Raw genomic sequence first — 27,334 nt, 5'->3', positions numbered from 1 at the left:
ATGGACTGGTTGGATCTCCTTGCAGTCCAAGGGACTCTCAAGAGTCTTCTCCAACACCACAGTTCAAAAGCATCAATTCTTTGGCACTCAGCCTTCTTCATAGTCCAACTCTCACATCCATACATGACCACTAGAAAAACCATAGCCTTGACTAGATGGACCTTTGTTGGCAAAGTAATGTCTCTGCTTTTGAATATGCTATCTAGGTTGGTCATAACTTTCCTTCCAAGGAGTAAGTGTCTTTTAATTTCATGGCTGCAATCACCATCTGCAGTGATTTTGGAGCCCCCAAAAATAAAGTCTGACACTGTTTCCACTGTTCCCCCATCTATTTCCCATGAAGTGATGGGACCAGATGCCATGATCTTCGTTTTCTGAATGTTGAGCTTTAAGCCAACTTTTTGACTCTCCTCTTTTACTTTCATCAGAGGCTTTTTAGTTCCTCTTCACTTTCTTCCATGAAATTAAAAGACACTTACTCCTTGGAAGGAAAGTTATGACCAACCTAGATAGCAGATTCAAAAGCAGAGACATTACTTTGCCAACAAAGGTCCATCTAGTCAAGGCTGTGGTTTTCCAGTAGTCATGTATGGATGTGAGAGTTGGACTGTGAAGAAAGCTGAGCCCCGAAGAACTGATGCTTTTGAACCGTGGTGCTGGAGAAGACTCTTGAGAGTTCCTTGGACTGCAAGGAGATCCAACCAGTCCATTCTAAAGGAGATCAGTCCTGGGTGTTCATTGGAAGGACTGATGCTGAAGCTGAAACTCCAATACTTTGGCCACCTCATGCGAAGAGTTGACTCATTGGAAAAGACCCTGATGCTGGGAGGGACTGGGGGCAGGAGGAAAAGGGGACGACAGAGGACGAGATGGCTGGATGGCATCACCGACTCGATGGACACGAGTTTGAGTGAACTCCAGGAGTTGGTGATGGACAGGGAGGCCTGGTGTACTGTGATTCATGGGGTGGCAAAGAGTCGGACATGACTGAACTACTGAACTGAACTAGTAAACCAAGAAACTGTATGATTTAACACAACAAAGATTGACTTCCTGCTCACCAAACTTCAGCCTTTGGTAAAAAAAAAATAAATAAACAAAGCCAGATATACTAGTCAAAGTGGTAAGGACAGATTTTAATCAGTAATAAACTACTGCAATGGTGGAGAGTCCAGACTAAAACAGACTGATTTGATTGTACAGCCATCACTGGGTGTTTCAGAGGCAGAATACAGGATCAGGAGAGCACAAGTAGGGCCTCAAGAGCAGGAGACGGGATTGATCCATGGGAAGCCCACCTAGTTTGCTGCTGCTATGTCACTTCAGTAGTGTCTAACTCTGTGCGACCCTATAGATGGCAGCCCACCAGGCTCCCCCATCCCTGGGATTCTCCAGGCAAGAACACTGGAGTGGGTTGCCATTTCCTTCTCCAACGCATGAAAGTGAAAAGTGAAAGTGAAGTCGCTCAGTCGTGTCTGACTCTTCGCGACCCTATGGACTGCAGCCTACCAGGCTCCTCTGTCCATGGAATTTTCCAGGCAAGAGTACTGGAGTGAGGTGCCATTGGCTTCTCCAACCTAGTTTGCTAACTGGTACTTATTGAAGTTAGGCCCCTACCTTTCCACAGAGGCTCGGAGATAGGACCCTATCTTCAGGTGTTGGCTAGAATAAATGGTAAATCTTTTGGCAGCCTTGGGTTTTTTCAGGCAGGCACTTTAAGGGATGTGGGATCATCCAAGAGGTGTGTCTTTGAACTCTAAGAAATTTTGCTGCTGTCTTGTTCAAGTCTTTATAAGCCAAGGTCAAGGCCCAGTTGAGAAGGGGACTCAGAGGAGCCTGGACAGAGCTTGCTCAACAGAGAATCTTTGTCATTCTCCGCTATTCTGTAACTCAGGACTTCTAGCTTGAGAGGTCCCACTAAGGAAAGAGCATAAGATTTATAGAGGGCTGTGAAACTACAGTTGGAATGTTAGGCTCGTGTCGTAAACAGTCTTAAAGAGCAGGCAAAGTGGCTGAATTTCTTTAGTAAAAAATGAGGAGCCCATGAAGGCTTTTAGGCAGACATGCAGCTGTCAGCCTAAAATGTTTCAAAATATTTGTCTGCCATGAAATACTTTGAACTCCAGTTTTTATATCTGCTAAGTAGGAAGACTAAGGTAACCTCCTACTTTTAGAGATAATCGTTAAAAATCATTTATTGAAACTTTCTTTAGCAGCTGATTCCAATTTCCGACTATGGGGAAATCTGCAGTGAATTCTGCAGAAGTGTTCTAAAAAATTCTCGAAGTCTTTTCTTGACTACGAGCTGTGTTTTGGATGACTGCCAAGAAAAGAATGAAATAGGGTCATTAGGGACAGTGTTTTTAAAAGTATGTCACATGCTATTTCTGAAACTCTGTAGTGGAAGCAGGATCAGATAAGAGTTGCACATATTACAAAAGCAGAATTCACAGAGTAGTCAGGTTATGTAAGATGGGGCCAAAGAAGCCCAGAGTGGAAAGACTGTCCAAAGCAAGAGGAAAAGAATTAGGCTGCATGTGTCACTGAGGAAAGGTGAGTTTTATTGGCACAGTAAAATAATTTCAGTGAAATAAAGGCACTTTTAACCCATGGACATTCAATACTAACCAGCTACTATCATAGGGAGATGAATTATCACAAGGAATGAAAACCATTTTCTAGGAAAATATAAATTGGCAACCTTCATGGAAAAATAAACTTTTATTAGCATAATTATTTAAAAATGGGACTTTGTGGTTAATCTAATTAGCTATTTCACAGGAACTGCATACTACTGAAGTTTGTTTTATTTCATCAGCTGTAACCATTGGTCTTGAAAACCCTATCATTCTTAGGATCGGGATCCTTGTATCAAGATATACTGAAATCCTATTATTTTTCTGGGACATAGACTGATTTAAATCATCCCCTGGAGGAAAGACACATCAATGATGTCTTCAAACATTTAAGAGGAGTTAGCACTGTCAACTGGATCTTAAAAACATGATTTATTTTCACTAAAGCATATAAAAGACTGAATCAGGTACCAAGCAAATGCTTTAAATTCCATAGCAGGTACATTCAGGAGCTGTGATGAATGGGAAAATGGGCATGTGGTTGAAGAATATTCCTATGGCTGTCTTATTGCTCTTGACAAGTATAGGTACTTCAGTTAAAAGAACAGTGAAGTAATATTTTCAGTACTACTTAAAAACAAATCAACAAATGTTAATTCACTCCTAGCTAAGAGTTGTCAATATTATGGTGAATGAGAACACATATTCCTTGTGATCTGGGAACCTAATCCTAATTTTGAAAATAATAATAATAATTCATTGAGTACCACTATGTACTAATCACTTTACATGTATTGTCTCACTTATTCTTTACAACCGCCTTAAGAGATACATACAATTATTTTTCCTAATTTTAATATGACAAAACAAGCTCAGAAGGTTTAAACAATGCAGAGAAGACTAGAAATGATATGAACGGAACACTTTCATCCACCAATCTGTATTACCTTCACATTCCAGTGTTATCAGAAATCAATTAGTAAGTTGAAGACCAAAATCTCACCATTCATGTTTATCCATTAAGCCAAACATAGGCATCCCTAGGGAATTCTGTTTTATTGGATACGTTAAAATACACTGTGTGAAGCACTGAAGTGGCATCACTAGTGCCATTTAACAAATACTGCAGCCTGCTTGTCCTCTATGTTGCTCTGATACTGTAAAGCTCCATGCATAAAATGTGACTGCAGAGATGGATTTGGTCCAGGGTTCTTGTCTTCCTGATTGTAAGAGTATACTCCTAGATGTCCCTCCTGGTAGTATTGGCAAGATATTTAGTCTACTTCTACAACCCACTCCAGTATTCTTGCCTGGGAAATCCCAGGGACAGAGGAGCCTTGTGGGCTACAGTTGATGGGGTCACAAAGCGTCGGACATGACTTAGTGAGTAAGCAATAACAAACCCCAGAATTGCTGACTCAATAGACCTGGGACTGGACCAGTGAAGTTTTTTTAATTGATTTAATTTTTTGACCTCACTAGGTCCTTGTTGCCTTGCAAGGGCTTCCTCTGGTTGTGGTGAGCAGGGGCCCCTCTCTGCTGCAGTGGCTTCTCTCGTTGTGGAGCACAAATTCTAGGGCACATGGGCTTCAGTAGCTGTGGCACATGGCCTTAGTTGCTTTGCTGCATGTGGAATCTTCCCAGACCAGGGGTTGAACCCATGTTCCCCACATTGTCAGGTGGACTCCTATCCACTGTGCCACCAGGGGAGTCCTGGATCAAGGAATTTATTTATTTCCAACAAGTTCCTAGGTGATGCTTACGATGATATTGGAAAAAATGCTTCAGATAGATATGTCTTAACTAACTACAGTAGATCCTTGAACAACATGGGTTTGAACTTTGGGTGTCCAGTTTTTAAATAGTAAATTTTACAGTACTATATGATATGTGGTTAGTTGAATCCAGGGATATGGAAGAACTATGAAAACAGGTGACTCAGACAGTAAAGGATCTGCTGCAATGCAGAAGACCCAGGTTCGATCCCTGGGTTGAGAAGATCCCTTGGAGAAGGGAATGGCTACCCACTCCAGTATTCTTGCCTGGAGAATTTCATAGACAGAAGAGCCTGGCAGGTTATAGTCCATGGGGTGTCAAGGAGCTGGACACGACTGAGCAACTAATGCTTTCACTGTAAGCTACAAGTCAGTTTTTCACTGTGCAGAGAGTTGGTGTCCCTAACCCTCTGGTTGTTCAAGGTTCAACTGTAGTCACTAGTATTAATTAAGAAATGTCTAATAGTGATTTTTCTTTGTTGAATAAATTAGAATGACATTGAAGTTGCCCCTGAAATGTACATGAACACATTTAGGTGCACTTTATATACTCACAAATAAGTGGATATTGTTATAGCCAGTGTACCAGCAATTCTATGAGCACAAGGCCTTAAACTACATTGTACATGACAAAGCCCTTTTCCTTAAATGCAACCTATCAGGAAATGGCAACCCACTCCAGTGTTCTTGCCTGGAGGATCCCAAGGACGGGGGAACCTGGTGGGCTGCCGTCTACGGGGCCGCATAGGGTCGGACACAACTGAAGCGACTTAGCAGCAGCAGCATCCTGACTTGCAAACCTCTGGCATTTGTAGGTTATTAGATGTGAGATCCTAGGATCAGTTGTCTCCCAGCTGAAATTCAAGTGAATCACTTCATAATTCCTATGAAGCAGAGGCAAGAATTAGACCATGTGAAGATGCTGAGAATAATCAGAAATAGTTGTCTGGATTCCCCTGCCCAAACTAAATCTTGAACACATGATAGTCTGAGATGCAACAAGCTCCTAAAGGCAGGCTTCTGTTGGTTTTTAATTTTGTAATATAGTGAATTGATTCCTGCAGTTGACACTGTCATAAGAACCTATAAACTGAGAGTAGTGTTCATATGCATGAGTAAATCAGCACTCATTAGGTAAGCCCCAAAGTAATTTTCAACATGAAGTCTAAAATAAAATTTGAACAGATGCATTTAGAAAATACTTTAGTCTGATCCACCACCTGTTTTCCTAGATTTGTTAGTCTACTTCTTGATAAGATGTTATATTTTTCAAAGCCAAGTTTTCTATTTAAATTGATACATGTTTTCACTTTTGGTGTCTCAGTTGGTAAAGAATCTGCCTGAAGTGCTGGAGACCTGGGTTCTATCCCTGGGTTGGGGAGATCCCTTGAAGAAGGGAATGGCAATCCACTCCAGTATTCTTGCCTGGAGAATTCTAAGGACAGCAGACCCTGGCAGGCTACTGTCCATAGAGTCGCAAAGAGTCGGACATGACTGAGCAACAATGTTCTTTTCTTTCCACGAACTATTGATTTTCTTTCTGCCTGTTAGCCCTAATTTCAGGTTTCAGGTTTTCATTGTGATTTTTAAAGTCTATAAATGAGTTCATAGTCACGTTCTGTGACTTCAGGTCTGCAAATTATACATCTCTCCTTCAGCTTAACTTCTTGGACTATCTCCCCAAGTTGATTTTGAGTCACAAAGAAAATTCAGAAGAATGTACATAAAAAAGCTTTTGTGTCTTTGCATTTCTACGAAAAGAGATGATCTCTATTTACTTCTCTTGTTGCTTTCTCTCTTCTAAGAAAATCATGTCCACTTTGGACTTGATTCAAACTCTGTAAGAAATAGCAGTAGCCTACAAACACATCAATATCTGTTTAAGTAATTAAAACAAAATGCAACTAATGAAATTTGTTCATTTTCCCTACTTTTGCATAGTTAATGGAAGCAGAGGGCATCCTTAGTCTCAGTAAGAGTTATTAGATAGAGAAGGAAAATGTTGAATTAGGATTAAAAAAGCCAAGGAGGGGAAGATTAGGCAGTATTTTTAGCAAATATTGCATCAATAAATAACTTACTATATTAATGGTAAATTAATAGATACTGTGATGCAACAAAAGCTGAAATTTAGGTCTTAAGAGGTGTTCTTTGTTATTAGTAAGGCTCTGTATCATTGAAAATATTCATTGCTAAGTGACACATATGGGTATGTTCTGACCCTACTCATAATTCAGGAATACTGTAGAAAGTTGAAAAAAGAACCACCACAAGGAATTTTGTCATGGTAGAGCTGTGTGTGTGTGTGTGTGTGTGTGTGTGTGTGGTATGTTGGGGTGAAGAGGAGATGCCAACTAGAAATCATGCCAGATAATGAAAGCATAAAGTATCAATCATTCAGGAAAAGAAAAAAGTCATTGGGGGCATTAGGTAATAAGTATACAGGCATAGAGGCGGTACCACCAAACAGTATACCTCCTGAGTCTTAAGTTAGAAATAAATCATTTTGTGATGGAGCTGGTTGTATTAGAATGGATGCGTGTGGACTGTCTTCCAAATGTACTCAGAAATATTACAAATTGTCATTTAAATATAAGTTTGAAATCCTTCTTTTGGCAAAGGTGTAGATTTAGTCACTACTATGACCCTTGTGGCACCCCACTCCAGTACTTTTGCCTGGAAAATCCCATGGATGGAGGAGCCTGGTCGGCCGCAGTCCATGGGGTCGCTAAGAGTCGGACAAGACTCAGCAACTTCACTTTCACTTTTCACTTTCATGCATTGGAGAAGGAAATGGCAACCCACTCCAGTGTTCTTGCCTGGAGAATCCCAGAGACGGGGGAGTCTTGTGGGCTGCCGTCTATGGGGTCGCACAGAGTTGGACACGACTGAAGCGACTTAGCAGCAGCAGCAGCATGGCCCTTGTTTGGCTTCCCAGGTCAGTGGTTAAAAGAATCTGCCTGCTAATGCAAGAGACTCCAGTTCCATCCCTGGGTTGGGAAGATCCCCTTGAGAAGGAAATGGCAACCGACTCCAGTATTCTTGCCTGGGAAATCCCATGGACAAAGGAGCCTGGTGGGCTGCAGTCCATGAGATCACAGAGAGTCAGAAATGACTGAGCAATTGAGCTCACTTGCTGACCCTTGTTCATCTGAAAAAGTCTTTTGAGGTTTTCTGATTAACATAACCCGGATTGTGTGTGTTTGTGGGGATAGATACATATGTAGATATATGTGTACATATAAAGTTTTACTTACCTGAATGAATTTCACAATTTTTTTCCCTAGACCATCAATAAAGTACTACTTCAGTATGCTGCAATTGTATCAAGTGATTTCAGTTCATACTGTGATAAGGAAAATGTGGTAAGTAAAAATGTCTCTATTTTCAAATAGTCCTCAATTAAGAACTGATATAAGTAAGCAATTTTCTTTCTGTTTTCGTATAGATGATAAAAATAGAGATCTCAGGAGACTGTTAGAAAGCTTTCTAGTAGTCCTGAACTGGTATAAAATAGAATTCAGGGGAAGGTTGAGAGCATCTCAGTGCCAGTCAGCTTGTGGTTTTCCATGACAATAAGGAGTAAGACTCGTAAAAACAATTGAAAACCCACATCATTGTAAACACTGGAGCTGGGACCTAGGAGTTAAAAAGTTCAATGTTCACACCAAATAGTGTAGTTTTGGCATCGATACCAAAATGAGTATAATTTATTCTTTTAGTTTTCAGATAAATTGGAAAGAATGGTTAAAGTAAGGAGTGATACTGATCTATACTCTGAATTATTAACTTACCGTCTTATTTTTTGGATGATTGACAAATGTTGATAAAATTTAAGCCAATATTACAGAGTAATGAAAGGAATAAAGAGAAGTAAAATAAACCAAAAGTAATTTGGAATACAATCAATGTTATTTTATGGTGGAAGGTAAAATCTTTCTATTCACCATAATAATTTTAGGAGAAATATGTTGGTAACATTATAAGAATTTTTTAAAACATTAAAAAATATTTTAAAAGTCAGTACTAGATTTTTAAGAGAAAAATCAGGGTTTTTTCCTTTGTCAAAAAATCAGTTCCCACTATCTGGCAAATCTTAAAGAGAATGCTTGCTGAAACCTCATTGACCTCTTGCTGACAGCTCATTAAGATAAGTCAGCCCTAACAGTTCTTGAGGGTCCCAGAAGATTCTCCTTTCCCTTAAGTAAAAATGCTGCCCAGAAATTTTATTGAAATGCCTGGATATCTCAGTAGTGATTTCTAATTGCCATTGATTACAAATATTCTAATAGACAAGATAGAGTATTTATTTATTGAAAGCATCTAGTTATAGTTAAATTTATAATACAGCTGAAAAGTAATATGTTGAAAATCAAAACAGTGCCAGATAATTTCAGAAAAGATTCTGACTTCCTTGGTATCAAAAATTGAAGATTTTGAAAGGTGGCTATGAATTATCAAGGCCGATTCCTGTCATTCAGAAAGGAAAAATAGCTTTAAAAAGCCCTTGCAGACTTCTACTTTATGTTTGACATTTATAATTTATTTTATCTTTAATATGAAAAATATAAATCAGCATTATATTATCCTCTGTATTTTTCTTTATATTTTATACTTTTCAAAATGAAATTTTTATAAAGAAAAAAAAATCATTGAAATATGATAGCACACAAGCTTACTTTTCCTTCCTTAATGCTTTTCTTTCCTAATTACTGATGTCTTGACAAGTCTTAGACTTTCATTTAAATGCCAAGTGTTATTTTAGCTTTTCCATAAAAGGATAACAGTCAGCTACTTAGTTTAAGCTTTCAGCTAAGATAGATTAAAGAAGTGCTTTTGCACATTTGTGTGTGTAAGTATCACTGTTGTTTCAGATATAAATTTTTAAATATCTTTAAATATCAAGAACATTGAAAATTATTTTTTGTTTTCTCTGTATGCTTATGACAATATTCCCATTTTATCTGAAAATAGCACTGGAAACTTTTAAAGAGAGACACCTAAGAGATGACCGTGATATTTACTTTCCCAGGGGCTCAGAATTAAAGATGACAGTTAAACAAAATATCTGTGACAGAATAATTTTTTTTTCTTCTGTGACATTTTAAATTTGGAATGGGTCACAAGTTTTTAATCCATTCTTCCACATTCCACATTATAGCAAAGCAATAGTATCTAAATCAGAATTACTTGATTTATTAAAAAAATCTTTTTCTACTCAGAAACATGATTTGGTGGGATCTTAAAAAATACAACCCACTAGTGAAATCAGGCTAATGTTCCCTTTACTGTGGGTATTTTAGTTGTTTATTTGTTGTTCATTTACTAGAGAAGTAAGTAAAAGCTGTTCCCTGATTAAGTTTAAGGTAGAGTTGTGTAATTCAATTCTCAGTAGTGATTTGATAAATTGATTCAATTAAATTGAAATTTGAACATGTCAAGGTCAGCGGAAGCTTAATCAAAGAGAAATGTCTCATATTTCTTTTTATCTCCCTCTGGATAACTGCATCTCTTTTTTTATATGTAGCCTTACTCAGATCAATAGCAATCTATGCCAAGTGAGCCCAAGTGTCTTTGTTCAATTTGCTTCTCGGTAGCTCTTTTCCATTGGAAATTATTTCATTAAAAAGGCTTGGAGTTGGTTTAATGTGTAAAGCTAGAACTAAAGTCCTGTTATGTGTATCAAAAACAGAGATAAGCTTGAATGCTAATATCAAACAATCAGAGTCTACCCAGATAACTTAGAACCATGGAAAGCAGGATGATACAACCTTTACCCATGGAGTCTTCCTGCTGCTTATTAAGAGCTGTGCTCTTCCTTAATTCTTTCCCCTTTGCAATGAAAAAGGAAAAAAAAAAAAAAAAAACCCAATGACCCCGTCCCCTAGTGGATAAAGCTCTTTTGATTCAGTTTGTTGACACTGGGTCAAGAATCTGAAATCCTGAAAATCTGATCATATATGCTACAGAAAGGACTAGACCTGGAGCCAGAGACTTTCAACTGACAATCAAATCACTTTGTAGAATACTGTGATTCAGCTTACTGAACAGAATCTATAAATCTGTGTTATTAAAATAAAATATTTAAGTGCCTGAAATTAAGAGAATAGAAGTTCTAAATTGTTTTTGTAAGTTCAAGTTAGGATGTGGTCACTTTAAGAGTCAAGTAGAAAGTTCTTCAAAGGTGTGTAATGTGGTTAAAAGAATGATAAAATCTTTCCACTGATGAGCACTAATACCTCTCTGATGTCCTGGAAGTCCTTTGCAGGTTTCTCTCTGATTCATTATTGGCTCATTTCCCAGCACCTTGGAAGGCATATCCATTTTCATTTCTTTGACTCGTTTCTTCCCCTGATATGCTGGTTCTTCCGAATCAGCATGTAGCAAATGTTAAGTTATTCCATAATTATGCTGAATTCTCTTATAAATTAATTTCAACTATTCTGAGGACACATCTAGCCCTTTCACAAAGCTTTACATCTTTATGTTATTGTTATATCTCTGCCTCCTTGAAAAGAAGTCAAGGAACATTTTTAAAGCATGTATTATGTGTGAGGCTCTATACAGTATTCTGGAAGAGAAAGCAGAAAAAGACACAGCAGTACATACAGTGCTTTTAAGGTCAGCTGGCAAGACAGTCAAAAGCAACTCAGTTGTGAAGTTAAATAAAACAAATGTCAAGTGACAAAAGGATACAATCTGGGAAAATGAAGGCCCTAATCTGAATGATGGAAGTGACTCAAATAGGAGAAGAGGTTCAAGTGACAGGCCCACAAGCTAAGCCAAGCCACCAAGCCCGGAAAGCACAGGCATTTGGTGGGGAATAAGCCTCTTGGAGCTGAGAGTTCCTCATAACATAGTAGGGGGAGATGAGAAGAAAAACATGGTTTGGAGCTGTATAACTAAGGGCCTTCAATACCAGAGTGTGGACTTTACCGATAGTAAGAATTTATTCAAGGTTTTGGAAAGGGTTTTTGTTTTTTGTTTTCATTTTTGAAACTTAGAAGATGTTTTAGCTTTTGAAACAATGAAACAACAGGATAGTTCAAACTAATTTGTTTTTCTTAAAGTAAATCTTTAAAAAAAATTGGAATTTGGTTAATTTTGAAGTATAAAATGCCACATTGCTAAGAGTAAATCAATTCTAGTAGTAAGTCTCCAATGGTTTACTAAGTACAGTATTAAATTCCATTGCCCAAAGTGGCTATATATTCCCTCTTCTATGATTAACTGTTTAAAAAGTGTAATCTTAAAGTGGCATAATTGTTCTATTTGCCAAATAGAATAGGATTTTGGTGATAGCTGTATATTATTACATTGAAGGCCAATGCATTCAGTAATTTAATGAATTTTTTGTTTTGTTTGTTTTATTTAAAGCCCTGTATATTGATGAACAACATTCAACAATTGCGGGTTCAGCTGGAAAAAGTGTTTGAATCCATGGGAGGAAAAGAGGTGAGTACCTTTGTATGCCTACAGTTGCTAAATATCTCCTTAGAGATCATTGGCAGCATATATTTCTTTGCTACGAAAAGTGACAGAATCAAGTTTTTACATGGGTTCACTACAGAACAGGACATGCTAACAATCTAAAAGGCTATTAACAGCTAAAGTGATCATTATCCACAATACAATAATTCAGTAAATACATCAGAAGTGTGAGTAGGAGAAGGAAGATGGGTCAATAACTTCTTGTAGTATGTGTGTGTATGTATATATTTAGTCATATGTGCACAATTAAATATATTTATGTATATGCTAATGATCTGTGAAGCCCCACCATCGCAGATGCCTTTTACTGTTCTGTGCAGTGTCAACTTGATATGATTTTCTTCTGCGGTGTGCTTTGTGGCACTAGTGGTTTTTGATGTACCGCTGGTTTATTTTTTGCATCTCAAAAATCTCTGCCAAAACTGTGCTGTGTACTGTGTCTGTAATGTGTTGTGTCTTTGTCTAACATCTCTGACTTGCAATTCCATGAGCAGAAGAAGGAAGGAGAAAGATTCTTTTATGAGGTTTGTTATAGTAAGCATCTTACCCTTTACCTGGCTGTTTCCCCTCCAAACCCAAAGACCATTGCACTTCCTACTTGTTCTCACTTGCTTGTTTGGATCAGGCAGACTGTGAAATATTAGCTGGGCACCTGCCTCCTTGAGCTGCCACAGTCTTGTATTTCACAAACCAACATGAACATCTGGGGGCTTGAGAACTGGAGACGGTGCCGCAAGGGAAGGCCATGCAGCTGTCACTCTCCCACCACCTACTCTGAAAATCAATCCCGAGGGTGGCTAGGATGAGGGGATATTTTTGTTTACAGTTTTATTTACACAGTTCCTAATTATTGTGGTAAGTGCGTGAGATGTATGGAAAGCTAGGTTTGATTTCAAAGCCAAGGTCTCATTCATTTCTAAATTGATAAGGCTGAAGATGCTTTTTTTTTTAATTGGAGTAGAGTTGCTTTATGATGTTGTGTTAGCTTGTGCTATACAGCAAAGTGATCATCTACACCTATACATATACACCATCGTTTTTGGAATTCCTTCCCATTTAGGTCACCACAGAGCACTGACTGAAGTTCTCTGTTTGATATTGTAGGCTCTCATTAGTTATCTATTTTATACAGAGTATCAATAGTGTGTATATGTCCATCCCAATCTCCCAATTTATCCAACTGCCCCGACTTCACACATGATGTTTGTTTTAATCCCATAAAGACATGTATACATTTTCACCCCCAAAGTCTTTTTCATTATTCCCGAGGCTCAGTCTTTAGAGAAATGAACTATTATTTAGCATTCTACAAATAAGAAGCACCAGGATACATGGATGAAGGTACAAAACTTCAAAAATGAACTTTTCTGAGCTATGCTGCCACTGCTCTCTCAGTCTAAGCTAAGCTAAGCTAAGTCACTTCAGTCGTGTCGGACTCTGTGCGACCCCATAGACGGCAGCCCACCAGGCTCCCCCGTCCCTGGGATTCTCCAGGCAAGAACACTGGAGTGGGTTGCCATTTCCTTCTCCAATGCAGGCAAGTGAAAAGTGAAAGGGAAGTCGCTCAGTCGTGTCCGACTTTTAGCGACCCCATAGACTGCAGCCTACCAGGCTCCTCCATCCATGGGATTTTCCAGGCAACAGTACTGGAGTGGATGGCCATTGCCTTCTCAGTCTAGTTTATATAAAATAAGGCTTCATTCCCCAAAGTGTGGTAATGGTTTTTGCCTGGTTTGAGGGCATCAATCTCATTTTTAAAATTCTTTTGCTGAATCAGGTGAGCACTTGGGGCTCATAGCTGGAGATTCCCTTTTTAATTTAGTGATGTTTTGTATTCAGACTTTAAGTCCACTTACTGTTTTGAAAAGTAGTGAAGAAAATACTAATTTTTTTGTGGGAAATTCTCTCTCGCTTTAGTGAATTTTAAAGACCACAAATCATTTGAGGATAGAGTTATATTTGAAATGCCACATTTCCAGAAATTTCTCCTAATGCTGCTACTATGTCATTACTATTTTGTGGTTGAACTCTGTGAGAGAGATACTGCTGAGCTGAATGTTAACCAGACAAATTATGCCTGTATTTAAAGGAAGCTGTGTGGGCCAAGCCACCTGCTAACCAAAAAGCTGCGGGGTGGTTTGTTCACCAACCAAAATTGACTGCTTGTTTCAGATAAAATTGCCCATTTGAAAGGTACAGGTTTTCGTGTGATAAATTGAGTTGCAGATCTGTGACTATATCACAGAACTGTATTGGATAAAATGATGGAAGATGAGCGGAGCTGGGTGCCTTCTCCCTTTATAACTCTTGCAATGCCAAATGTTAAACTCCTCATGCAAAATTTCAAGTGAAAATCAATTAAACAAATTAAATGAATGTCTAGCTCCTAAAAATGGAATCTGTTAGAGGGACAGCATTGACCCTAGCTCCTTTCTTTTCCTAATTTAAATATTTTTTCTCCCTTTCCTCCCTCTCTTTACCCTCTTTCTGTGTTTCTTCTGTCTCCCTTTCTATGAAGTTCTTTTCTGTTTTTCTTTTCTATTTTCATCTTGTGCTACCAAGAAGAATCTGTAGGCAGGCCATGCCAGTTTTGTGTAGGGGTTGAGGAAATGTGAGGAAGAAGCTTGACTTGAACCCAGGTCTGAGTGTAACAGGCAGCCTCCCAGAAAGTATCTATCTTAACACAGAATGATGTTAGAGTTGCTGATTGCTACAGTGAGCCTCCAGAACCTCAATATAATAGAATCCTTTCATTCTAGTTATCTATATGGCAATATTTAAATGGTTCCTTAACTTGAGTCTTTCATAAAGATGAAAAAGGATTTTATTGAGAAAAACAAATTTGCCTTTTGATACGCAAAGTATATACAGCACTTAATATAGGCATGTTTTGTGGCCTTTAATGATAAGACAGTGTGTTTGTACTATTGCCAATCCCCAGTTGTTTCCTCACAGGGGACTGGTTATAAAACCTCGACTATTTGCTAAGGAAAACTTTCTAAACTAGATTTTATCCTTCTTCTAAGAGTTTCTTCTTACTCTGTGCCCCACCATCTGTACTAGGATGTGCACTTCTTGCTACAGAAAACTAATTAGCAAATGATCGCTTGTGCATTTTGCTCAAAATAGTTTTTGATGCCCTGTGTCCATTAGTTGGCTTCTGACAATAGCGTGGCTGGCCTCTCGGACCGTCTGTAAAGTGCCAGCCACTAGCAGGCCTGGTTGCATGATGCTGTAGCTCTCCGTTGCTTTGACCCAACCACTGTTGGGACAGTTGCTCTTTCTTTGCAGGGTCAATCTCTTTTCCCCCTGGAAAAAGAAAGAATGTTTAAAACTTTTTTTTTTTTTAATTCACTCTATGTGTGGAATCCAAGATGGAAACATTGCCTAATGCTGTGACAGGCTTGGGGGTCATGCTGTTGACACTAACTCCAAATACAGCCACTTGAGCAGTCCTACAGTAGCCTGTGGGTCCTGTAGGCACATTCTTTTTCAATGCCCTATTTAGAAAAAAGAATCAAAAGAGAAGAACAAATACTAAATTTCTTCTCTTATAGTCTGCTTACAAATTAAGAGAGCGTGTTTTGGCTTGATGACTCTCTGATTACTCTAGAAAACAGGAATTTTAAAATTCACATAAACTATGAAGCAAACATATCCTTTAGGAATGAGGCCCAGAGTCTTTTTTTTAAGTGCATACACTTAAGTTTATACACTTTTATGAATCACTATAGTAAAACAGATAAATAACCAAACTGTGGTAGGGACTGATTTGAGCTAGAAGTTAAATCATTTACACCACAATTCCCGTATGGTATTACTTGTCCCTGTGTAACACTAACAGCAAAACAATCATCAGAATGCCAGGTAATAATTTTCATGTAGTCATTAACAGTGGTTTTATCTTTCTGGGGCTTTCTTTCTATAATAGTTCAAATAGCTCAAAAATAAAAGAGATATATTTTTGTATATTCATTTTAATAGCTTAATTTTGTCATGAGTATATATCAACTGCAAATAAATACTTAGTCCTATATTCAATTTTTCATAAAAACATATTGCTACAGTCTACAGAAGGGACTTAGTTGTAGTTGCTTGATCTGCAATCTAATTTGCACAAGTACATGAAAAAGAAAATCAGATAATCCCAAATTTAATTTCCTTCCAGAAAGTTATGAGATATTGGTTATTAACTTGCATTTTGGTAATTGGTTTAGAAGAATTATGACCATGCTGTGTAAGCAGAGGGTTCATTACTCCTTCACAATATTGTGATGATAAAATAATCTTGAATAGTAGAATCTATAATTATTCATAGGCCTGCTATCCTATTAACCATACTTCAAATTCTAGAAGTTAGCCAATTATTAATACATTTAGGAGAAATGGAGGGCAGATATTTACTTAGCTAAATTCTCTCATTTTGCTGACCACAGAGCAGACCAAGTAGGTGTTACAGCAACATTATTGTTATTGATATGTCTCAGAAGGATTAAATCTCTTGACTCATCTTACCTTGTTTAAACTTTCCTGAACAGGGCTGGGAATCAGAGACATAATCCACCTATCCTAAAAATGTACATATTATAATGAGCAACTTAATTATCTTTTGTGGCAGAGATGCAAACTATACTTCTCTTCATTTTTTAATGATGAATTTGATGTGTCAATTAGAAACTGAATCTGTCTAAAAGTGAACACATGTAGCTGATTGAAATTCATTGTAAAACTTACTAGCCATACAGAGGCAGCCTTCAGCTAAGCAACCTCTGATCAGAGAGGATAGAAACTGACTTCTGTTCTATTTCAATTAGCAAAGTTATTTCATACTTTCTGGGCTACAGGGGTTGAAGACCACTTCTTTAAGGGAAATAATACTTCGTGCCAGTAGTCTTTGAACTAACAGGTATGAGAAATGCCCAGAGAGCTAATTATAACACACATTGCTGAATTCCATCCTAGACTATTCAACTCAGTAGATCTGGAGTTGGGCCACATGACTTGTATTTCTAACAGATTCCCATGTGATGCTGATGGTACTGGTTAGGAGACCACATTGTAAGAATTAATACTGTTTGCTTTTAGGATAGCTACCAGATACTTAGGTAATGGCTGAGAATACCCTTATGCCTTATCTGTGCCTGTCTCCTAACCCACCTACTTAAAATATTTTGAATTTTGAGAACACACTGGACTCGGTGTATTTGAACAGATCTTGAGACAGCATGCAATAGACAGGGAAGTATTTGGATTAAATAATATAATAATCTCAAAATACAGGTGACTAACTTGCAGTCTTATACAAATATCCAGCATTTTTAAAACTCTGGACTTCTATGCTTACATTTTATATATAATTTTATTAAAGGAGGTGTTATAGTTGTAAAAAGCCTAAAAACTTTATGTTCAGGTTTCTGATCTTGTCTCACCTTTTCTCAATGTAAACAGATATAACTCTCTAGTTAATATGTTAAATGAGAAGCCATCCATGATTTCTCTTTTCCAGAAGTACAAAATAAATTAGAAAATAAAATTATCAAAGTAGGTACTAGATGTCATTAGATAATAAAGTAGTCAATTTTAACTGGTCATATTATGTCTTCCTGTTAGTTCCAAACTATTTCCTAAAGCAAATTTGCCAAGTTCTTCCCATGTAATTAAAGTGTCTACTGGTGTCTATTTTCTGTAGGATGACAAGAGTTGAGAGAGGAAATATAGATATTTAAATAACTGCTCTTGCTGTCAAGGATCTTAAGGAGGAGTGAGTCCTTGTAAAACAACAGTCAGAGCAGAGCTCCCTGTTGGGCTCAGGCAAAGGGATTCTTAGAAGACAAATGCCTCCTCTTCTGCCTGAACCACTTTAAGTACCTCTTACCCTTGGGCTGACTGCCTCAAGAAAAAGAGAGATAAGAGCGTGCTAAACATGAAGAAGAATGTACTCCTTCATTAATTCATTCATCAAATTATTGATTTGCTGAACACCTATTATGAGCTGTATATTTTTACTAGACTACAGAGGTACAATAATTAATAAAATGTAGACCCCCACCCTCAGAAAACTTTGAATTTATTAGGGAAGTCAGCACAATTAAAAAAATAAGGTTTATTAGGGGAACCCCCATTTCTAAACTTGCAAATACGTGTTTCAAAGGAGAGTTGTAATTGTTACATCTTATCCCACAATAATTCAAAGAATCAACTCAAAGTGGCTTATTATTGTGTAAATAAAACTCAAAGGTGAGATGTATTTGGCTGAATTCCGTAAAAGTAAGCAGATATTTCTAGCTTCAAGAATGGAAAACTTGAATTTTAAGCGCTGGCCCTTTATTTTGGCAGCCTGAAGATGCTACCTGGTTTCTTTCTCCTCCTAACCACTCTGCAATTAGAGTTAATAAATTGGAATTAATAGAAAACTAAGAGAATAATGAGGGCCAAAAGGGCAAATCACATCGAGGCGATTTGATAAATATGATTGATTCTAGCACTCCTACTACATAAAGTTCAGCTAACTGCTAAGCTGGCAATATTAAGGAAAGGTGCTCTCTTGGAGGCTGAGAGGCTTCTGGGTGGCAGATCCATGTCAAAATAAAATTCAGACCCAAGCAGTTTCTTCTTGTTGACCTCATTTCCCAGCTCATTCTCCAGACAGCACGGGGTCACCCCCATGCTACTGAGCATCTTAACTAAACTTCCTCTGCACTTTAAGAAAACTTCAGGGGAGAGAATGCAAGCCATAGCCAGAAGGGAGAGAAACAGAGTTTTACTTTAACTGCCATTTTCTATAATAGACCTATTGTATTGTCTTATTGTGGGTCCCTTGCAATTGCTTACGACTGCATTAACGAGCCATAAATCAATGCAGAAACTTAGTAAAACTTTACTTCTCTAATCCAGCCAATTGTCCCTCTTCTACTTGGCAGAGTGGCCGTCAGGCACCTCATGCAGATGGCTCACTGAAGGCATTCTGCTGACTCTGACAGGTCGTCAGTTCAGTTGATTGAACAGACTCTATTCACACTGCTGAACCGTGGCGAGATTCAATAATGTGAACAACTGAAAGGCAAAGACGGAGTGAGACAGGGCAAACAATTTTTACAGAAAAAAAATCTGAACATAAAGTTTGTGTCTCATTTCTTCTATTCCTGACATCCCTACTCTGTCCTAATTCATAGTCAGCCAATAGGTAGAGCTAATAAGCCCCATATTCCTTCCCAGTCAAGTTATTGTGCTTCTTTGTCTTTTTAATGACCACAGTCAGAGAATTTCTTAAAAGAATATAGTTTCTTAGATCGCTTTTTCATCCTCCTGTGGCCTCCAAATGTGTCAAGTGAATGACACATTATCTAGACCTTGATTATTCCCATCCATAAGAAGGAAATAACTGGACTATAGGATTTCTGAGGTTCATTCTAGTCTAACAATCTGTAATTATAAGGAAAAGAACCTTGTTAGCAATCCATAGAGTATAAGGTTAATGTATGTATCGTAGGTGAAAAGGAAAAAAAAAAAAGTTTTAAAGAAAAGAATGTCATGTCTCTCATATAAGGCTTGAAGGTATTTTTTAAAAGTTCAGAGAAATAGAAATAGAAAAAAATAACAATTTGCCATACATTCACTAACTCAAAACTATATTGAATGAACTATACAAGATGAGGCATTTTTTCCCTTCAGTTGTCTAGTCTGAAGAACCTAACTTAACATATCTCAAAGATATTTAGTTGGTTTGAAACAAAATGACAGTTGGTTTTACTGCATATTCTCCTTAATTAGGATGTGAGACAGCTACTGATGTTCTGCCACTTTTTGAAAGCAAGAGGTTAGGAGCATGAATTTATATAATTGGTACCTCTAGCATAACACTTCATTCACATCTGAATGGCACAAAAATGTCATAGTCTATTTCTGAAAACAATCTTATAAGTTCTTGGGGAGGTTCTCTCATATGAGGAATAAAAGAAGAAAGTAAACACAGAGTTGCATTGGTAGATCTAGGGCATTTTTTTTTGTAATGGAGAGAACCATGTGTTCCTTATTTCTTACAACATACCATAGTATCCATGCCGAATGCTATAGGTCTAGAAAGTGATTTAGAGCATTTCAAGGAGAGTAATTTCCTGCCGAATTCACTAGGGAATTTTCACTGCTTTCTCAACCAGCTATTTTCAGTTGACTTAGGTACTTTAGAATGGATAAATTCTGGTCAAGTAGAAGGACTGGAGAAAAGTGATATTTTCAAAATAAAAGAAATAGTAAGAGTGCAGATAAGGCTATAAGAAATCCTTGAAGCACTTGCCTGGTTGAAGGTCAGGAGAGGGGTCAGCAGGTGCCATGATCAGATTTTGGCTTTATTAAAACAACTCTAGGAATAGTTAGGAGGATTGAATAGAAGTGAGAAAACAGCAAACACAACCTGGAGATGATTGCAACATAGCTCAGATGAGAAAAATTCTGCATCAGAAAATGAAGAGAATAGGACAGGTGGAGAAAACATTTCATAAATGTTATCAGTCATATTTGATATTCAAGTAAATATGGAAGGAAAAAAGGAGAGAAGAGTCAAAGATGGCTCTCAAAATTCTGCCTTAAACGATTGCATGCTATCAATCAAATCAGAGGCAATAAGAAGAGAGAGAAACTAAGGTTGGGCAGGTAACAAGTTCTCTTTTTGATAGGTTGAGCTTGAAGTCATCAAAGTGGAAAAGGTTAATAGGAGAGAATATGCTCAGGCATCCTGTTACAGATGTTGGTGATGGTTTGGAGATCATTAGCATAGAGATGGGAGTTGAAACCATAGGCATAAATGTGATGGCTCAAGAAGGGACTATAGAGTGGAAAAAAGAGGACTAGGAAGGAAAAATTGAAGACATTAATATATAATGAATATATAGAAGAAGAGAAGTCAACCAAAGAGATAGACAAATAGACAGAAAAATAGGAAATCTAGAAGGTAGTCTCTGGAGAAGCAAGGGAATAAAGAGGTTGAAAGAGAGAGTAAACAGCAGTGTGAATGTAGTCTGAGTAGGATAAATAAAGTCACTGGTCTTAGCAATTAAGAGATCATTGGTGATTTGTGAATATTTCAGTGGAGTATCCAGAGCCAAAACCACACTATAAAGGATTAATAAATATTTAAGAGATAAAAAGAGAATTAATTTTACACTTATGTTGTACAGTTTGAAGATCAAGAAAAGAAAAAGATACTAGCTAGATGTCAATGAAAAAGTACTTATAAATAAGTTGGGCTTTTCTTCTAAAATTTGTTTACATTTTATGTTAATATAAATGTTATTTAAGTATGATTTATACATTGGAGTAATCAAAATAATAATGGAAGAACTGAAGATAGACCAGGATATTTGATGGAAACAAAATGCAAAAAAAAAAAAAGAAACTCAAGTTGAATAACATTCTACATTTCCTTTTTTTATAGAAATAGTGGTGAAGTTCGCATTTACTGAAGGATTTTCTGCAAAAAAATATTGACAAGGGTGTGACACCCACAAGACTAATGACCAGATTTTGAACACTGTAAAGATAAGGGCCAGGGGACCTTCCTAATCTACATTTCTTTCAATGAGCAAATAATAGAACCCTAATGCTGACGAGCTGAACATGAGAAAGGGCAGTTTAGCAGCTTATAGAAAAGAGAAAGGAAATGACATAGTAATAAACACTGTGGGAAAGGAATAAAATTTCCACTAAAGACCCTTTCCAACACACTAGTTGTATCTTTCAGTATTAGTTCAGTCGCTCAGTCATGTCTGACTCTTTGCAACCCCATGAATCACAGCATGCCAGGCCTCCCTGTCCATCACCAACTCCCAGAGTTCACTCAAACTCATGTCCATCGAGTCGGTGATGCCATCCAGCCATCTCGTCCTCTGTCGTCCCCTTCTCCTCCTGCCCCCAATCCCTCCCAGCATCAGAGTCTTTTCCAATGAGTCAACTCTTCGCATGAGGTGGCCAAAGTATTGGAGTTTCAGCTTTAGCATCAGTCCTTCCAATGAACACCCAGGACTGATCTCCTTTAGAATGGACTGGTTGGATCTCCTTGCAGTCCAAGGGACTCTCAAGAGTCTTCTCCAACACCACAGTTCAAAAGCATCAATTCTTCGGCACTCAGCCTTCTTCACAGTCCAACTCTCACATCCATACATGACCACAGGAAAAACCATAGCCTTGACTAGACAGACCTTTGTTGGCAAAGTAATGTCTCTGCTTTTGAATCTGCTATCTAGGTTGGTCATAACTTTCCTTCCAAGGAGTAAGCATCTTTTAATTTCATGGCTGCAATCACCATCTTCAGTGATTTTGGGGCCCAAAAAAATAAAGTCTGACACTGTTTCCACTGTTTCCCCATCTATTTCCCATGAAGTAATGGGACCAGATACCATGATTTTAGTTTTCTGAATGTTGAGTTTTAAGCCAACTTTTTCACTCTCCACTTTCACTTTCATCAACAGGCCTTTTAGTTCCTCTTCACTTTCTGCCATAAGGGTGGTGTCATCTGAATCTCTGAGGTTATTGATATTAGTAAGAAGTTAATGGTTGGTTTAGCAATCATTGTTACAAGAGGCTGAAATAACATACCTAACATACTGTTAGGTCCCTTAGGGAAAGAATTTATGCTGGGGAAAGAAACTCTAGTGGGGATATGGTAATCATATTTTTGGAACCAAGAAAATATCAGGATATAATCTGGCATGGTCTGGCAATGACTCAAACACTTAAATTTAGGACTAACTTGGTAGCTCTAGAACATGTGGTTGCTAAGGAATGAAAGATTTCAAATGCAAAACTATTCTGTTAATAAGTCAGTGCAAAGCATCAATGTAAGAAGAAGGAGCACTCTGCATATCACAATTACCTTTGAAAGCATTTTTTCATGCTACTTGCTGCCCAAGTAGTAGTGAAGTTTGCATTTACTGAAGGATTTTTCTGCAAAAAAATCTTGAAGAGGATGTGACACCCACAAGACTAATGACCAGACTCTTTGATACTGTAAAAATAAAGGCCAATGTATTCTTAGGCTTCCAGGGACAGATACCCAGGAGAGAAAGTTAAGTCAGGTAGAGTTTAGTGGAAGAGAGAGATTTATAGAACAGTTAAGGAGACTGTCCTGTAGACAGTGATAATGCAGAACACAATTAGTGCACAAATGAAAGTCACTAACTGCCCGGTGTTAGTGACACATGGGGTCAGATTTGCAAAAGAAGGTGATAAGTAAATTGTCTTTTAAAGAAAAGTGGAAGTGAGCCTTGAGGACAAAGAACTTCAAAGATACCTTGCCTACTAGCTATCTCTTCCAGAGAATTCATTAATATCACCACAGCTCAATGCTATAAATTATCTCAGTGGTATGAAAACTCAAATACAATGTAAGCATGACCATGGTTCAATCAGACCTTTATTTTTTTTTAATATTTTATAATCAGACCTTTAAAACCACCCTTTATCCGGCCTAAATTTTTGAATTCCCCAACTTTTCAAAGTGTGGATAAAATCTGTTGTGAAAGCTGTACTATAAATTCAGATTTTGACCCAGTATTCTTAAATTTTCATGGAGTATGTTCCTCTTTACATGGAGTCACTTAATATTTTACTTTATTTTGTTGCCAGCCAAGGTGTTCATGTACACCTGCTAATACAGTTTCTTATTTAAAAATTTTTTAATTGTGGCTTTTGAATGCTTGAAATTTTTTGTTTCTCTTTTTTATTTTAATAATTATAAATGACAATATAGGAATGTGCAAATTATTTTTGATTTCACATTCCTTAAGGAACTAGGTTAAGTTTTAAACATTTATTAAAAAAAAAAATTAGGTTGCTTTTTATCTTTCCAAAGTGGCCAGTAATTTGTAAAATGTGCTATTGGGAATTTAGGCAATAAATAATCAATATATAATCAATTAATAAATATAAGAAATTATTTCTTATAAAATTTAGAGAGTTTGTAGGAGTAAGGAAAATTTTCTCAATTTGGACTCAAACAAATGCAGAAAAACTCAAGAACCGATAAATTTGCTGGCCAAAAAGATTGTTTTATAATTAGGATGAGTATGATATTTATGCCCACTATTATTACAAGAGATCTTCAATTTACATATTGGCCTCATAATTACTGTTTGTAGTTAGAGGTTTATTGGTGTGCTTTAAATAAACATCAAAATACTTAACTAAAACCAAACCTTTTCTTTTTTTTCCTGTTTATATGACAGAGGCATTCTGACTTCACCCACTTAAAAACTCATGCTTCTCTCAGGAAATGAAAACTGTCAGCCAGTGTTTAAATTGCTATAGTTTGACAGTTTCAGATTTTCAAGTAATAACCAATTATTTGATAGGAAATTTCCATTCCCAAAATACCTAAAATAGACTAAAATGATTCATAGGAAAATAGGATAATTTCACCCAACGGAGCTATTTAACCATTTTTGTATGACTTTAAAGTCATTATATTAACAGGTGAATAAGGTAACTCAATGTGTATATCAAACTAATTTGGGAACAAAATATACACTTTAAATAAGAAGCAGCCCAATTTCCTGAAGAAAACCATGCTGTTGGAGGTGGCAGTTTTGTGGGGAAGGGCAGAACAACCACCTATCCCCTCAGCAAGATTTACGAAGGAGTGGGGGACCTGGAGAAAATTCTTTGGGAGGTCTTCTCTCATTTTCTGTTCATGAACATTTTTATCCAAGTGAAGTTGGGTTAAAACTGATATTAGGATAATAGCAAAAACATGTGATTCAAAAAAATAATCAGCTTTCCTGGTTCCTAGGATTGAGGTGAACAATCCACATATGTTTTCTTGGTTAAGGGTTGGGAGATACAGTTTATTACACTAATTGTGTTTAAATGCATATCAATATCAGAGATAAAAATAGGCAATATCTATTTTTTTATGAATTACTGCCTTGCTACTGGTTATAGCTCAATGTAACTCTCAAAGTATGAGGCTTAGGGTTATTGTAAGTTTCCAACTTCTAGAGAAATCTATATGTGTTAAGCTTGCTCATGCACATGCGGATAATCTCTAATGACAGCAGCAGAAAATGATATAGACCAGAAGAACAGCACTGACTCTGATAAAGGGGCAGAAACTAACTAATGCTAAAATCACCTAGATTTGAGTGAAAATTGACATTAAGAATTGGTTTGATATAACCAGTAAAGTGTCAGATGTTAAATGGGATTTTTGGTTTCTGTTCTGTTTTTAGTCATGTCAGTATATCATAGAGCAATGCAGCTGGTGAGGTGTATAGATAATACTTTTTCCTAATAGTTTCTTAGTTTTAGAAAAGTTTCTTGGAGGATTGTAGGATTTATGATCGTGTATTCTATTAGGGACAATTTTTGATGCTGGGTTAGCTTCCAGGAGTTTAAATTGATTTGTGTCATACATGTATTTGGTGTTCTTAGGTTCTCTTATTTGTAGTAAGTCCTTCTTTCTTTCATTTGCTCTACTCCCCAAGGTTGTCTTTATCCTACGCCCCTCTCTTCAATAATAGACCAACTTGAGCAAGAACTATAGGTACTAATGATAGGAAACTGAATTTCTGAAGACTCAAATGAAGATTGGTTTAAATTTCAGAGAATATTCTAGGTTTCCCTTTATATGAATTTCTATCCGCTAGATACAATACATCTGATATATGTCATCCTATTTTGACAACTAGCTTGCAAAAATATAATTAACAAAGGATAAAATTTTCTAAAATGCTGGTAAAGTTTGTGTTCATCCATCACTGTAATTATAAAAAATTCTGCCACATTAACAGTTTGGTGTTTTATTTGTTTGTGTTTACTTATAGTGTAAGTTATTTTCTAATATTGATTAATATTATTTTAGAACTGAAATCAGATAAAAAGAATTTGGCTTTTACATTGTAAGAATAAACATAATATGTCATCTTGATTTAATAATTTTACCCTCCCCCCACACAAAATAAAAACTTAAAAAATATATATAAAATAAAATGAGAAACTTAAATCTTGAACTCTGAGTTAAAAATTGGCATCTAGGAAGAAAAGTTAGGCCTATCACCTATAGAGAAACACACTGGAGCAAGAGGATAATTGTTCATCTATTACTTTTAATTCTATACTTGAAAAAATATGAAAACTCCTTCACTAAGATACAACATAATGTGCAAAAATTAATTTTTAGCAATTTAAAAAAATTTCAATGGTTCTATTTATTTACAGGGATATTACAGATGAAAATGTTTTCAAGCAACACACATTTTCAACTAACATATGACCAATTTTCTAAGTCATGAAATTACCATGTTCTGTAATATATTTTGTCATGCCTTGCATCCCACTGCTATAACCAACAAAGGCTTTGCTCTATAGCTCTTTTTTGTATGCATGCTATGCATTTTAATCAATTTTTTTCATAGTAAAAACTTTTAATTTTATTAGAATTTTCTAAATTTTGCATTTTATTTCAAAGATTAAAGAAAGAAAAAAGGATATGTATGCCATGTTTGTTTGAAATTTACCTTATAATAAGCAAAATGCTTCATGCTTCTAAGAAATAAAAGCTATGCTTTCTCAGAACTCCAAAGTAATATTGTTTATGATCTCTTTGCAGTTAGACCCTGAAGCTAGTACTGTTCTAAAAGAACTTCAGGTTAAACTCAGTGGGGTTCTGGATGAGCTCAGTGTCACTTATGGTGAAAGGTAAGTGGACTAAGTAATTACTATGCAAATGTATTATAATCATGTCTTTAGTGCTGTCTCTCTCCTCTGACTGTCTAAATCTATTTAACTTGAAGACTCAATTTAAGCATCACCACCTCTGGTACTTTGGCCTCCTCATGCAAAGAGTTGACTCATTGGAAAAGACTATGATGCTGGGAGGGATTGGGGGCAGGAGGAGAAAGGGACAACAGAGGATGAGATGCCTGGATGGCATCACCAACTCGATGCACATGAGTTTGAGTGAACTCCGGGACTTGGTGATGGACAGGGAGGCCTGGCACCCCTGGCACCCCTGCAATTCATGGGGTCACAAAGAGTCGGAAACAACTGAGCGACTGAACTGAACTGAACCGAACCTCTGGAAAATCTTCCATGACCCTGCAATTTTATAGTGATGTCTTGCTGTTTGCTCCCCAGAACTCTGAGTATCCTGCAGTTGAGGAGCACTGACAACACTACACTCTAAATTCTGGTTCACTTGCCTGTTTTCCTCTCATTACTGTATGTTTCTTAAGGGCAGAAATGACATTTCATTCCTCTTTGAAATTCTGGTTTGTAGACCTTAGCAATTGGCTGTTGAAGGAATAGAGGAAGGAAGAAAGGCAGGGAGAAAATCTTTACATGCATGACAGGGATGAGTTGTATTCATGCCATACATATCAGTGTGGTTCCAAAGAACTGAACTATTAACCCCATAACTGAATTAAGACAGCCTGCTATGTTTTAGGCTTTAGAAATGTTAATGCAATTAGCTCATGGGAAACTACTAACACATCTATGTTA

At 37.0% G+C, this 27,334-nt stretch overlaps 1 protein-coding gene across 1 annotated transcript in view; it reads left to right on the top strand.

The window, feature by feature from the left end:
• The window catches only part of UNC13C (unc-13 homolog C), a 685,158-nt gene that overhangs the window by 564,467 nt on the left and 93,357 nt on the right, over nt 1-27,334 (top strand). Inside the window, 3 exon segments of the mRNA NM_001206460.1 lie at nt 7,639-7,716; nt 11,729-11,806; nt 26,442-26,530. Of these exon segments, the coding sequence (NP_001193389.1) occupies nt 7,639-7,716; nt 11,729-11,806; nt 26,442-26,530 (245 nt within the window).

The sequence above is a fragment of the Bos taurus genome, chromosome 10 (assembly GCF_002263795.3).
Source record: "Bos taurus isolate L1 Dominette 01449 registration number 42190680 breed Hereford chromosome 10, ARS-UCD2.0, whole genome shotgun sequence".
Classification (NCBI taxonomy): Eukaryota; Metazoa; Chordata; class Mammalia; order Artiodactyla; family Bovidae; genus Bos; species Bos taurus.
This window is presented reverse-complemented; position numbering and strand designations above follow the sequence as displayed.